At 40.9% G+C, this 16342-nt stretch overlaps 1 protein-coding gene across 1 annotated transcript in view; it reads right to left on the reverse strand.

Moving 5' to 3' along the window:
• TBX18 (T-box transcription factor 18) overlaps positions 1 to 16342 on the reverse strand; it is a 30665-nt gene that overhangs the window by 5314 nt on the left and 9009 nt on the right. The window contains exons 5-6 of the mRNA XM_063441148.1: positions 1783 to 1950; positions 771 to 835 (exon numbers count right to left, since the gene is read on the reverse strand). Of these exons, the coding sequence (XP_063297218.1) occupies positions 771 to 835; positions 1783 to 1950 (233 nt within the window). The remainder of the gene's footprint in view (positions 1 to 770; positions 836 to 1782; positions 1951 to 16342) is intronic.

A 16342-nucleotide genomic window follows, 5' to 3' on the forward strand; every position in this document is an offset into this window, starting at 1 on the left:
TATATAGATCAAACACATGTGAGACGTTACAGAAAAAAAACATTCCTTTTTGTAAATGAATAAACTCTTTTTCAGTGATTGAAGCCATAAAAAAACAAGAAAAAAAATCCTCCTTGTATAAATAACACCTAACCATGCCATTTCTTACTCCTGATTTATTTTCATATATATCGGCGTGTGTCTATTTTCTGTTTGGATGTTGTGGCAAGAATAATTTAAAGTGAATTAGTCACATACAAACATAAATACCAAAAAAAATTCTACTGGAAATTATGTCCAATAACTTTATTTTTGTATTGTCTTAATGCTTTATGAAATTTGATTTGGTCATTGTGGTCACTATTTCGGTCAGAAAGCTAAAAATGAAGATGGGAGTTTTTGGTCAATGAAGCTATAGAAAGTAGAATCCTGGAGAGCCCCACTCCCTCCCGCCCTTCTTCCGACTTCGCTAAAGGGGTTAAAACCCCTCAGCGCTGGGTCAGGCTCCACTACAGCAATGGCCGTGCTCTCATTACAATCTCCCCATAGGAAAGCACTGGAGGTCCTCATGCACAGCGTGAGGACGTCCAGCGTCGTTTAGACGTACAAAAGTCGTGGATGCATGGATGGCAAAATCTTCACTTTTTCAGTTCAATTAGTTCAATTACACGAGTGAGTCAGCTTTTAACTCACTACAATTTGCTTCTTGGGAATTGACAGGTTAGCCAGAATCTGATATTACATCAACACTTTCAGTATTTTCCAACAGATAAAAAAAAAACATCACTAACCTATTACGTCCTGAATCTCTAAATCCTTTTGCAAATGGATTTCTGTCAATCTTTAATCTTGTTATCTAGTAAAAAAGGTAATAAGAAAAACATTTTTTTTTCATAAACATGATTACCTCTTTTGAAGAACAATATTTTTGTAAGAAAACATTATCAGTGTCAGACTCTGCAAAACATATACTTTTAATTTGTCATTTTAGCAATCATTTATGTCACGTTGTGTCAAACAATTGTTTTTGTGGAATAAATTAAAGTAAAGCAAAATGATGTCAAAGATCTAAGCTGCATAATCACTTACACTGAAATGTTTAGGTTTGTAAATAGCCCAGATTGCTAACATGTAGAAAGTTGGTAATCAACAAAATACCAAAAGTAATCATTTAAGTTGTGTTTCAAGTTGCATAGAACCCCCTACTAATCAAGACGCACATGCACTATCTCCATAATTAAAAAAAAAAAAAAAGACTATACTTAACCAGTTCCCTAGGCCAAGAAAGTGCTTCATACCTTCCCATTAAATTGAGTATCAAAGGGTTTCCTACTTCCTCTTATCTTAATTATATAATTCACTTTTCCAGAGTACCAGGGGAATGTCTAATGCCATTGGTAAACATGAATGAAGCTACTTAGTAAGTTTCAAGGCAGCTACAAATATCTTGCATAATCATTTCATTCATGTGTTCATTTCAAGAATGAATGTTATCACATACGCTCAACTCCATATTTAATATGTAGATGCCATGCTGTGCTGAGGCTTAAGGGGTATGCATAGTGATCTCATTAAAAGCAATTGGTATAATTTGATGTCAGCTTTTCCCTGGTCTCTGTATACTCTGGGAATTTGAGTTAATGATAAGTGAAAGGTGATATTTGTTTTCAGATTTTAACTTCAATTTAATAGTGCCTCGCAACATTTACTTTTCTAACCTACAAAGTAACTCTTTTTTTCCCAAAAAAAATTGGAGGCGACTCGTGGATAGTATGCTATTTTTTAGGCAGTTGTGTATAATACCTGTTGATTTTGGTATGCCGTAACAGTAGTAAATATGGTTTCTGGAAATGAGAATGCCTTCTCCCCTTCTCCTGAAGGAATAGGCTTCACTGGCGAAAGTTCATCACCACAATCTTTTCGTATGACATGGACACGTGGCTGGTATTTATGCATTGAGTGAAGGATAATCTGAAAAGAATTGCAATAAATCTGTTCTTTAACAAGAGATACAAAACAGCTTTTCCCTTCACGCTAACAATTTATTTCTCAAAGGCCTTGCACACAGAGCTGTGTAAAATAGGTGTCTCAATGCAGGACATTAGGATTAAATTAATTTCACATTTATTCTCCAATTATTTTCTTTGGAATTTTTCTCTGATCTTAATTATTCACAGTTGAGAGGCCATAAAAACTATGTTTTAAGTTGTGGCTTGCATTTCATTGTGAAACTTCAAAAAGATAGAACTTACTTATTTTAAAGCTGATCACTTCAAATTTGCGGTCGAAGGCATGAAGAATTAAGAACACACTGCGATAGAAGTTGCATATTAACCGTTTCTATAGTTCATTGGTGCCTTTTGCCTTTTCTTATGTTTTCAGGAAAACAACATAGGGTCTTCACTCAGTAACAGAGAGAAAAGGGCACTTGTTTCGAATTATGAACATGTTACAAAAATGTATTAAGAGGAACCACCAAGCCACCAATTATGATGAAAGCATATACCAAACTACATGACAGGCATCTAAAAATCTATGTTTGAAACATTCTTTCCTGTTAGCGCTAACCCTTCACTCAACTCCATAGAATTTTTCAGAAGGTGTCAACCAATAAAACTTCTCTGTTTCAGAACTAATTATAATGCTAATCTAAGTGAAGTGATCTAATACGGTTTTATTCTATACTTACACTCCACCAAACGAATAAAATAGGAATCGGCAACACTGTTTCTGAAACTATAATTACAACTTGTAGCAACTAAATTAAAATTAAATTAAAACTAAATTACAATATTAAACTACATATAATTTTTGTGGGGGTATTAAAACTTCTGTTGTTAACTAATAAATATATTGTTGACCCATGGTAACTGTATTAGAATTATTATTTTTTTAAATTATAAATATTATTTTTTCAGATGTTTTGCAACTTTACTTTTCGGACCTTACCACATGATTATTTTTTTCCCCCATAAATTTGATGAGGGATTAGTATGCTTTTATATATACAAATAGTGTAACTAACCTCCATTATGTTTGCCTAGGTTAGGTGTTTTAAGAAAAAAAAATATTACATTCTGTGAGCTTTGAAATTGCTGTTTAGTGAGTGAATGCCCTGGATTTTGTATGTTACATATAATATAATTTTCTAACAGTATGTCCTGGCCTTAACTTTTTGGATATCATGCCATCTCTCATAACATGTATACTCTGCATATATAATCACAGATATTCTCAGATCGGATTTAACTTCTTTCCTGCCCCAAGGCCAGTCTTCTCAATGCTCCCCAGCCCTACATATATACATACACACAATGTTCTGAAGAATCTGTATTTATGGGGAGAGTCAGTGGGTGTGTGTCTGTAAATGCAGGGGTGTGTGTACATATATTTGCGTAGTGTCAGTGTGTGTATTTGTGAATGCTGGGGTGTATGTGTGTTGAGGGCAAATGTGTGTGTGTTTCTGTAAAGGCAGGGGTACATATGTTTGTGGAAGGCTCTGGGGTAGTCCTGACTGTTTGAGAAGCACGTGGTCTGGGGAAAACACAATCACTGCTTGGACTGACACAGCCTCTCTGCCTGGCATCGGGGCAGAAGAAATGGCAGAGCAGGGCAGACAGAGGAGAAGGACAGTGGTAAGAGAAAGGAAGAGCAGGGCAGGGGGTAAAACCAGGCAGAAAGAATAGCAGATTTAAGGTCGACTTTGTTTTAGGCAGACCTTTTCATGTCATTTACAACAGCTGCAACTGCCTTTAAAAATAGTTGTGTTCTGCACTTTATTTTTGTTTGTTTTTGTTTTTTGATAATTTGGACTTTGTTAGTGCGTGCAGGAGAGTACAAACATGCATGATTTTCCACAACAGCATAAACAAGCATTTGAGGTGAATACACATAGTACATTTTCATGGCACATAGATAAGACTGCACATTTTACAGTAAGGGTGAGCAAGCTAAACAAAGTGTTTTTTCCATTTTTTATCAGTATACAACAGAAATGCCTAAGATATCAATCTATGCTTAACAAAAGTGGAATGTCTGGCATAACTAGGTGCTAAAGAATACGAAGAAGTAAAGAGGTTGATGGCTGTAGGATTAATGAAGTTTGGGCATTGGATGCGCGTCAGGCATATTATTCGGGTTACGTTTCAGAATAGGTTCACTCGGGTTAAGTCAGAGCAAGTCCTCCCCACAGCCCCAGCCTGTCATGAAGGCCTGCATCCTTGTACCACAAACTTGGTTGCTCCTATAGGAGGCCGAGTTCTGCCCTTGTAGGGGACAGCGGTGTATCTTGCTGGGCTGTTGCCGCCTGTGGCACAGGATCCCCCGTATCTGTGGCTGATGCACCAGGAGTATATCCCTTTCAGTCTTCAGCCCGGGCTGGCCAGGAGTGAAAGTCTGCAACGCTGTAAGGGACGGAGCACCCGGGGGGGTGGGGTCCGCTCTTCTCCCGATCCTCTGTTCTCCACTCTCCTCCCTTAATCAGAGCTTTTGGCGCCTCAAAGTGGGCTGATAGCTTGGCCCAGAATTTGTTGAAAGTCCCAGCCAGGCGCTGTAGTGGTAGCTCAACGGCACTCGGTGCGTGCATGGCAGGGGTGCTGGAAGTTAACTGCGGGTAGTGGTGTTTACCATTGGGGACCGGGATAACCCCCGCCGGTCCAGAGGGGTGGTGGGACAGCAAAGCGCCGGTCGGAGAACTGGGAGAGCAGCCGTCTCACCCCAGCTCAAGCTCAAGTAGGCTTCAAGCCCCAGGCGGCTAAGTTCAATTCTGCACAGGGTCATAGAGGGTATCCCCGTGTGCACCGTCGTCAGCTTAACAGAGTGGGTACCAGTCCGGGTCGGTTTATGCGTGTGGCCCGCAGCTAAACCCAGTTTTCTGGAACAGTTGCAGGAGCTCAGATTAAATATGTCTGATCCGATCGGCAGGCAAGCTCCGCCCCCGACTTTGTTAATCTATTAAGAAGGACAATATTTCTAATTTAGGTATATTTTGGGGGATTAATTTAATTTCTGTACTGTATGGGATTTACAATTTACAACGTTGTGATTTTACTTAGCACAGTTTATGATATTAATATTCATTCTTGCAGACAGTGCCCATTATAGACAGGTAGTAGTCCCTATAAGATGAACAGCTGCACATTTTTAGACTTGGTAATATTTGTGATTATTATGGAGCAGAGCTGCTGCTAGCGGCCAGGCTGGAAGGGACAGTCAGAGTAATTTGACCCCATACCCTGGACCCTTCCAGACACAGCATTTAAATCACTGGAGCACCACAGTCGCCACTCTGGGAAAGGAGCAATGTCAGAAGTACTGTACCCTGAAGCCCCACTAAACAGCTACGTGAGACTGCCGGCATCAGAGAGATATTTAAGATCGATTGCCAGGGCTCATTTTCACTCATTTAGCACTTCCAACATGGAACAAGGGTGCTGACAGTGCCACTAACACATAGCATAAAGATAAAGAGCCACCCATCTCCTCCATTGCCTTAGGGGCCTTATGGGAATCCAGCCCTGAATATGGCTGGAAAAAAGTCACAATATTGCCTAATTTAAAATATAACCAATCAACAAAATTGAGTATTAGCAGCAGTGTTGCTAGGGGGAAGTTGACCATGGCCGTGACTGTTGAAAAGCCTGTATTGTTAGCACCAATTCCTCTGTAATATTGAGAAAGAAATATTTCAAAATTACATAAATTGTGGCAGTGTCACTTTAATACATTTAACCTTGGTGTGGGGAAATTGCTGTGGGTGCAGGGTTTTAATGCATTGGTTGCAGGTTTAATGTTGTTAATTTGGAGTTAATGGTCCAGGTGTTGGGTTAATGCAGTATAGTGTGGGGCTAGTGCAGCAGGTGTGGAGTTTATAAATAAAGACTTAACGCATATTATACTTAGCATTCCTTCAAATATTTGGTGTATTAAGGGGTCATATTAGAGTTTATATTATTATTATTATTATGTTATTATTTATATAGCACCAAAAAATCCCGCAGTGCTTTACAGTGGGTGGACGAACAAACATGTAGTTGTAACCAGACAAGTTGGACACACAGGAACAGAGGGGTTGAGGGCCCTGCTCAATGAGCATACATGCTAGAGGGAGTGGGGTAAAGTGACACAAAAGGTAAGGATAGTATTAGACTAATGACAGTTGCAAGAGTGGAATCAGTCGAGAGCTATTAACAGTTTAATTGATATGATTTTATAAAGAAGTGGGTTTTTAATGATTTTTTTGAAGGAGTGGAGACTGGGTGAGCATCTAACAGAGGAGGGAAGTGAGTTCCACAAGAACGGTGCTCCCCTTGAGAAGTCTTGAAGGCTAGCATCAGAGGTGGGAGTACGGACAGAAGATAGACATAAGTCTTCAGCAGAGCGTAAGGGCCTAGATGGGACATACTTGTGTATTAGGGAGGATAGATAGGTGGGAGCAGCATTATGTAGAGATTTGAAAGCAAGAACCAGAATTTTAAATTGAGCCCTATATTTTACAGGAAGCCAATGTAGTGACTGACAGAAGGGTGAGGTGTGGGATGTGCGGGCGGAGAGGAAGATGAGCCTCGCCTCCGCATTTATTATGGACTGTAACAGCGCAAGTTGGGAGCATGTATGACTACTGAGAAGCGGATTACAGTAGTCAAGGCGAGAAAGGACAGTGGAATGAACAAGCACCTTAGTCACATCTGGCGTTAAGTAGGGTCGGACGCGCGCAATGTTTTAGACTGAACATGAGGCGTGATGGAGAGGTCTGAATCAAAGCGACTCCGGCATTGAGCCTGCATGGTGGAACTGATGGTAGCACCATTCACTTGTAGGGAGAAAGACACAGGAGTAGCAACACTTGAGGGAGGAAAGACCAGAATTTCAGTTTTGGTCAAGTTGAGTTTAAGGAAGTGGGCAGCCATCCAGTTGGAAATAGCAGAGAGGCAGTCAGAGACACTAGTCAAGAGGGACGGGGAGAGATCAGGAGAGATATATATTATATATATTATAGATACACACACACATATATATATATATATATATATATATATATATATATATATATATAGTATAGATACACATATGATTTGAGATAGGGTCATGTTTGAGGAGGGGCTTAGGACAATATATGTGTAATGCCACCTACAACTCCCCTGAATACATATATGTCAATTATAAGTGTTGAATTTATTTTAAATAGATTTATTGATCTGAAACTAATGATTGTAGAACAAACTTTTAATTCTCATTCACGAGTGTGTAAGGAAACGAAATATAAGACTTGTAAATGCAATGATACTGAACATTAACTGTTAAGAACATTGAAATGTAAAAATTCCAAATGTTGCCAACTATACATTTGATAAAAGTTTTCACATTTACATAGTACTATAGTAATGCTGTGGGCAGAGCTCTATGCATCTACTGTGTCTCCCAATTTCTCTGTCATGGAGGCGAGGCCAACCACGGTGAGATCTACGTTAAAGGTGGCCTGAGACCAAAATAGCCACTCTAGCCACTATGGTGTCAGGAATACGTTTGTATTCCTGACCATATTATGTTCCTTTAATGAATGTGTCATTTACCCGTTAGATTAGAGTTTCTGTAATCTTTAACCCCTTAGTGACCAGACCGCTTTTCAATTTTCTTACCGTTTGGGACCAGGGCTGTTTTTACATTTCTGCGGTGTTTGTGTTTGGCTGTAATTTTCCTCTTACTCATTTACTGTAACCACACATATTATATACAGTTTTTCTTGCCATTAAATGGTCTTTCTAAAGATATCATTGTTTTCATCATGCCATAAAATTTACTATAAAAAATTATAAGATATGATGAAAGAATGGAAAAAAACACACTTTTTCTAACTTTGACTCCCACATCTGTTACGCATCTACAACCGCCAAAAAACACCACGATAAATAGTTTCTAAATGTTGTCCTGAGTTAAGAAATACCCAATGTTAACATGTTCTTAGCTTTTTTTGGAAAGTTATAGGGATATAAGTACAAGTAGTCCTTTGCTATTTCCAAACCAATTTTTTTTTTCAAAATTAACGCAAGTTACATTGTAACACTGATATCTGACAGGAATCCCTGAATAACCCTTCACATGTATATTTAAAAAAAAAAAGATAACCTAAGGTATTAATCTTGGGGTTTTTCACTCTTTTAATTCAACCATTTTACCTCCAATCTATGCCAAATTTAAAATAAAAATAATAATTTGTGATTTTTTTTGACACACATAGCAATTTAAGAATATATGTACTGAGAACTTTAAGGGGTACTGCCAAAGAACACCCCAATATGTGTTCAGCAACATCTCCTAAGTACAGTGATACCACCCATGTATAGGTGTGTCAGGTTCTCTGGGGGCTAAAAGACCTTATAAACCCCAATCATCCCCTCTACACACACACACACACACACTGACAGACACACACTGACAGACAGACACACTGACAGACAACACACACACACTGAAACATTCATTTATTCATTAATTTATTAATTTACTGATTGCAAACCTACGTTGGGGAGCTGAAGTGGGGCCTCTCCCTGGGGTCTCCCTTCCTGCTCCTCACTGCTCCCTCACGCGCGCAGTTTAGTGATACCGGGCCAGAATTACGTCATATTCCGGCACCCGGCATCACAACAGAGGGTGCGTACGAGGGAGCAGTGGGGAGCAGGAAGACTGAGCTCCCTCGCTGCCGCCAGCAACCTCTCCCTCTGGCCGCATAAATTTTAGCAGAGTAGGCACCTGCAATGTGGGGAGAGCAGATGCCTACTCTACCTTAACATGACTCGCAGCTCACTGGGCCGCAAAGATATTAGAATTTGACATGCTTGCTTTATAGTATTTATTGAGTAGTGTCATTTTTCCTGCAATCTTTCACACAGCCCTGAAATTGTGTGAAATAGAAATATTTTTCTCACATACAGTATGTGTGACAAAATAGATAAAAAAAATTCAAAGTGCCTGCTTATATGTATTTATAAGGACCCTGATGACATTACTAGCAGTTCATCTTACTGAAAATGTAAATAAAATGTATTAAGAATATTTAGCATTTCAGTAAATACAGTAAAATCCCCCTAAATAATGGTATTTAAAAGTGTTTTTGCAACCTTAATCACTCGCTGGAATGCTAATGCAAAAGTAAAAAGTAGAGCCTATTCAATCCTTCCCCCTCTCTGACTGTAGGAATTGTAAGAGCCACTCAAACTTTCTTTACTGTTTGGAAGCAGGGGGTAAGGTGACATTTTTAGCACAGTTGCAAAGCATTAAATGAGTAACTAGAGACTTCTGGCAGAGAAATATATTCCACTACAGGCTAGTAATAACTCCTAGAGTACACATTAAGCCAATAGAGATGTCGCGAATATAAAAATTTCCGTTCGCGAACGGCGAACGCGAATTTCCGCAAATGTTCGCGAACGGGCGAACTGGGCGAACCGCCATAGACTTCAATAGGCAGGCGAATTTTAAAACCCACAGGGACTCTTTCTGGCCACAATAGTGATGGAAAAGTTGTTTCAAGGGGACTAACACCTGGACTGTGGCATGCCGGAGGTGGATCCATGGCAAAACTCCCATGGAAAATGACATAGTTGATGCAGAGTTTGGTTTTAATCCATAAAGGGCATAAATCACCTAACATTCCTAAATTGTTTGGAATAACGTGCTTTAAAACATCAGGTATGATGTTGTATCGATCAGGTAGTGTAAGGGTTACGCCCGCTTTACAGTGACAGACCAAACTCCTCGTTTAACGCACCGCAAACAACCGCAAACAGTCCATTTGCACAACCGCAAACTCCCCATTTGCACAAGGTTGGATACCAAGCTAGCCATGTCCCGTTCCTTGTCCTCACTGATATCATTGAAGGTCTCTTCCTACACCCAGCCACGTACAACACCAAGGGTCCCCGAAAGGTGACAACAACGTGGCAAAAAAATTCCCAGCTCCGCAGAGGCTGTCCTAGCACCCCGGTCATACAAATAGTTGTTAATGGCTTTTTCTTGTTGGAGCAAGCAGTCGGACATTAGGAGTGTTGAATTCCAACGTGTCGGGCTGTCGTAAATCAAGCGCCTCACTGGCATGTTGTTTTGCCGCTGAATATCTGAAAAGTGCGCCATGGCCGTGTAGGAACGCCTGAAATGGCCACACACCTTCCTGGCCTGCTTCAGGACATCCTGTAAGCCTGGGTACTTATGCACAAAGTGTTGTACGAACAGATTACACACATGTGCCATGCACGACACATGTGTCAACTTGCCCAAATTCAATGCCGCCAACAAATTTCTTCCGTTGTCACAAACCACTTTGCCGATCTCCAGTTGGTGCGGAGTCAGCCACTGATCCACCTGTGCGTTCAGGGCGGACAGGAGTGCTGGTCCGGTGTGACTCTCTGCTTTCAGGCAAGTCAACCCCAAGACGGCGTGACACTGCCGTATCCGGGATGTGGAATAGTACCTGGGGAGCTGGGGGGTGCCGTTGATGTGGTGCAAGACGCAGCAGCAGAAGAGGACTCAGCCGAGGAGGTTATGGAAGAGGATGGAGTAGGAGGAGTAGAGGAGGTGGCAGCAGGCCTGCCTGCAAGTTGTGGCGGTGTTACCAACTCCTCTGCAGAGCCACGCATTCCATGCTTGGCAGCAGTCAGCGGGTTTACCCAAAGCGCAGTGTAGGTGATATACCTGCCCTGACCATGCTTTGCAGACCAGGTATCAGTGGTCAGATGGACCCTTGTCCCAACACTGTGTGCCAGACATGCCATTACTTCCTTTTGCACAATCGAGTACAGGTTGGGGATTGCCTTTTGTGCAAATACATTTCGGCCGGGTACCTTGCACTGCGGTGTCCCAATAGCTACAAATTTTTGGAACGCCTCAGACTCCACCAGCTTGTATGGTAAAAGCTGGCGGGCTAAGAGTTCAGACAAGCCAGCTGTCAGATGCCGGGCAAGGGGGTGACTTTGTGACATTGGCTTCTTACGCTCAAACATGTCCTTGACAGACACCAAACTGTGGGCAGATGAGCAGGAACTGCTCAAGGCGAGAGACGGAGTGGCGGATGGTAGAGAGGGGGCAAGGAGGACAGCAGTGGTTGACGTGGCTGAAGATGCTGGACCAGGAGGAGGATGGCGGCTTTGAGTTTGTGTGCTGCTTGTACTCATGTGTTGATCCCATAGGTGTTTGTGATGTGCGATCATGTGCCTTCGCAAAGCAGTTGTACCAAGGTGGGTGTTGGACTTCCCATGACTCTTTTGGCACAGGTTGCAAATAGCATCGCTGTTGTCAGAGGCAGACACACCAAAAAAATGCCACACTGCTAAGCTCTGCAATGACGGCATTCTGGTGGTGGCAGCAGCATGCGTTGATTGGCGTGCTGTCTGGCTGACCCCGGGTGCCAATGCATGCTGTCTGACTGTGCCACTAGCTCCTTGCGACGACCTCCCCCTGCTTCCAACTCGTCTCCTCCTCCTCTCTGTCTCCCCATCTGAACTTTCCCCCTGTTCTTCTTTTCTGCTAGCGTGCACCCACGTGACATCCACGGACGCATCGTCATCATCAACCGCTTCACTTGTATCTCACAACTCAGCAAAGGAAGCAGCAGCGGATACAACATCATCATCATCACACCGTACGTCCATGGGTGTAATATTGCCTGACTGAGACATATCCCTGTTATCTACTTCCTCTGGCAATAATGGTTGCGCATCACTCATTTCTTCCAACTGATGTGTAAATAACTCCTCTGACAGATCAAGTGAAGCGGCTGTGGTGCTAGTGTTGGTGGTGGCGGCAGGCGGGCGAGTGGTAACTTGAGAGGTGCCTGAAGCTAAGCTGGAGGAGGATGGTGCGTCAAGGTTCCGAGCGGAAGCTGTAGAAGATTGGGTGTCCTGTGTTAGCCAGTCAACTATGTCCTCAGAACTTTTCGAGTTCAGGGTACGTGGCCTCTGAACACTGGGCATTATTCTAGGGCCAAAGGGAATCACAGCACCACGACCACGACGGCCCTTGCGGGGTGGCCTGCCTCTGCCTGTCATTTTTTTTTCGGTTAGTGGTACTATGCGTGCAAGCTACTGTGACAACAGATATGAGTGGCACTGTGCACTGGCAGAAGTTGGCAGAGTAAACGCTGTAGGCCTGACACACACGCTTGCAGACAACTAACTGCTATTCAATCTATTACAGTCAAAATGTAATTATTTTTTTTTAAATGTACACTACTGTTACACCAGATATGAGTTGCACTGGTGTGACACTGTGCCCTGGCAGGCCCTGAAACGCACACATGTGAAGTAAACTGACTGCTATTATATTACAGTCAAAAAAGTTTTTTGTTTTTTTTAAAATGCAAGCTATTGTGACACCAGATATGAGTGGTGGCACTGGGCAAGTGGGCACAGTATACGCTGTGAGCCTGACACACACGCTGGCAGGCAGGCAACTGCAATTAGATTACACAGGAAAAAAAAAATGCAGACTGATGTTCTAGCCCTAAAAAGGGCTTTTTCGGGTGCTGTCCTTACAGCAGAGATCAGATGAGTCCTTCAGGACGGTAGTGGAAACTGAATACACTAGCCTAGCTATCGATTTCCCTATTAAATCAGCAGCAGCTACACTGTCCCTCCTCTCACTAAGAATGCAGCTTCCGGGGGGCGGGGCCTAGCTGTCATGGAGGAAAGACGCACTTCGTGTGAGCTCCCTCAATATCTCAATTTAAGCAGCCGCGTGTCCTCCTGGTACCAGCAAAGCATGGCAGGATATTGAGTCTAAGCTGGATAGACTCTTTAATCAATTTTGGAAGCAAATAACAAGCAGGAAGCCGCAACAAGCTCCACCACAGCCCCAACATGCTCCACCACAGCTAAGCAGTCCCCATTAAAATCCACCAACGCAAAAGGCGTCGAAGACGGGACCGGAGGCACAAACAGAAATGCAGAGCCTGCCCCATGTCAAGCACTCGCCTCCACCTTAAGCCACCACAATCCCGCACCGGACGTGAAGCACCACCGGGACAGATCCGACCACCCGACAAAACAAGCTTCCACCACCTCAAGCCGCGAACCCGGCACTCAACCAGAGACTTGCCTTTGTTGTTTCAGGTATCAGGGACTCCCAGGGTCTGCACCTGGCGCCCAGAAGGGATCGGATGAGCACAAGCAGTAAACAGCAGCCTGCCAAGCATGTCCCACTATAGCCGATCCTCCACACCATGCCTTTGATCACATGAACTGCTCTCTGCACATTAACTAATCGTAAAGTAGCAAGCGTTTAAACATGTCATTATTTCACCTCCTAAAAAGTTTATTGTCGTAGTTCCTTACATGCCTTTACCTTAACCGTTCATGTATTATGTTATTCACTAGTCTCATCTCATGGGGCGACTCACACTTGATTTATAACTAGTGGTGGAGCTGCTGATATAAATACACAGTTGATAACGTGCACGCTATACCCTAAACATGACAGCCATCTTTCACAACAATGTACTGCTATATACTCATACCCTCAGTGCAACTAGCCATGATATACGCACGTTCAGCCTAGCATGCTCAAATATAACACACTTCTGTCTAAAAAAAAAAGAATGCAGCTTTCGAATGAATCTAAAATGGATGCTGTCCAGGAGGTGGGAGGGTCTGCTGCTGATTGACTCGAATGTGTCTGCTGATGTGAGGTACAGGGTCAAAGTTTACTCAATGATGACGAATAGGGGGCGGACCGAACATCGCATATGGTCGCCGTCCGTGGCGAACGCGAACAAGCTATGTTCGCCGGGAACTATTCGCCAGCGAACTGTTCGGACATCTCTATAAGCCAAGTGAGATGTAAAAAATCTTGTAAAAATTTAGTCTAAGATGCTAATAGTGACATGGAATATGGAATAGATTTCAAGCTGCAGTGGTAAAGTAAAATGCAGTAGAAGAGTTTGCAAGTATATAAGATAGAAACATGGAAAATTTACAGATTGGATGTTTCAGGTACAATGCATTGGCTAAACTGAAAACGTCTAGTGCACATTGTACATGGCAATGCCTGCAGATGTTGTTGGGGATTTAAGCACTAATTAAAAACACCAGTTCGGATATCCATTACTCATTTGAAATGCCAGCAGGTGTGGGAGGGGCTGTAAGACCTACTTAAACCAAAGGTCCCATAACAACATCCTTCATACCAATTGCGAATCTCTCCCCCATTAACCCTTTTTTCCTTATTTGCTCTTAAAGACATATCCTCTAATCATGCTCACATCCAAGTTATCAACACTTTGGCCCTCCATCATCACATAAGTGTTTTCACAATTCATCACGTAATCACAACTCATGACTACATCCAATATACACATGAAGGACATTGCAGCCATATTCCAAGTATCTATTAAGATTTCCGTATTTTTTATAAAATAACAGAGCTGGGAAAACAATTCTCCAGCTTTGCTGTTCAGCCTAGATTTTATAAGTCATTTGCCAAAATCATATTGTTTATTAAATCCACACCTAATGATGTGCAAGTAGGCATTTCAACTAATTAGGATATTAAAATAAACACAAAAATGTAATATGTCAAAAGGTTTAACACATAGCAAGTCATTAAAACACAGGTAGAGTAATAGTAACAATAAAAACTAGGTCATTTAATAATGTTTGGAAAAATGTAGCAGCAACACACAGCAGTACAAAACTACAGTATGGTCGCAGTGCACCAGCAAAAAGAGTTATATCAGTGTGGGGAATTTGGTTACAAATGTGCTAATTATTTTAGTGCATGAAATAGAATAAAATGAATACAATAAAATTGTCAAATTAGATGCTAAATATGAAAATAGTGCAATCAAATATTATGCCTGATTATATCTTATTTATGTTAATACTTTATTAAACTCAATTTTTTTTTATGGACTTTTTAACACATTTACACAAGAATTCGAAACAACTGCAAAAATTATTCACAAATTACAGTAAATCAGTATACAAGAGTTACTTCAATCACATTAGTAGTAGCACAATTGAAATCTTGAATGAGACTGTGAATTGGACAGGTGAGGGAGACTAGAAGATGGGTGAACTATTTCAGTACAAAAGATAAGAAAAAGGAAGGGTGAACAGTAAATGTATCCAGAAGCATAATGTGAAGAATTGTGCATTATGTTTCCATGGATAAAGACAGGAGGGCTATATTTTTATGTATGTTTTGGCATTACAAGATTGTACGTTCTCTCAGTAAAGGAGCTCTCAACTCATCATATTGGTTTGTCAAATGTTCTGTTGTCTTGTTTGTTTTGTACTTTTTCTCGTTATACTTGTACCAATTGTACTTGTGCGGAATGTGTTGGCCCTTTTTTAAACTAAAGTATAATAATAATAATAATAATAATAATAATAATAATAACAACTACTAAAGCAATAGATAAGAACACTCGGTTTAAAAAGGCTAGAGGAACTGCTTTGAATTTTATTCCTAACATATTTTTTTTTTATGAAAATCACTTTTTTTTTTTGCAAAATACGATTGTGCAAATAGATCTTATAGTTATTTGATATGCTAAAAATTAATCCCAGTGACGACTGTAAAAATATTACTTAATTCCCCTGAGCCATTTTTGTAGAAATCCTGGCTCTTGTAAAAGAAATTGTGTGGGTGGGGTGAGAATATATTGCTGTTACAATTTTAATTTCATTTATAGAGAAACTACAGATCTACAAAAATAAAATATCTGAGTATCTTTACTAAAAACTGACTGTGTTAGTTAACCACCAAATAGCAAATAGTATGCCAAAAATAGCTGGTATGACATATAATTCCCTTTGGCTGCAGATGTTGTTTCCAAATCTGGTATTTCAAATCCAGGCTTTGCCTCTAGCTGAGATGAAGAATTTTCACAACTCTGCAATTTTGACCTAAATTTTGCAGTTCCATTTTAAATCACTACAATAACAAACTACTGTTTAGTGAATAAATAATTTTAGTAAATTATGTCTCCCTGGTATTTGCAGTATTTCAGAAAGGAGATTATATGGTTTATTCACTCAAACAAGAATTGTCCTGAACCAAAAATGAATTTGCTATTTTGGGGCTCATATAGACCAGCTGTAGCTATAACCGAGTTAAAGTATTTTTTTCAAAAAAATCACTTTTCACCTAAATTTTGCAATACAGTTTTCAATTCCTTGGAATGTTTTGTTTAGTGAATATACCCATCTCTATTTGATTTTAAAAATGTGAGCTAACATATCAAAGCTGTATAGCTGAAGTCGAGGTTTTTCAATCGTAGGCCAAAATCGCTGGCTATTTCAAATTATGCATTTTTTCAGGTTAACTATATTGCCTAAAATCTAAAATTGACCTTGAATTTCTGCCAATTCAC

The sequence above is a fragment of the Pelobates fuscus genome, chromosome 2, assembly GCF_036172605.1.
Source record: "Pelobates fuscus isolate aPelFus1 chromosome 2, aPelFus1.pri, whole genome shotgun sequence".
Taxonomy (NCBI): Eukaryota; Metazoa; Chordata; class Amphibia; order Anura; family Pelobatidae; genus Pelobates; species Pelobates fuscus.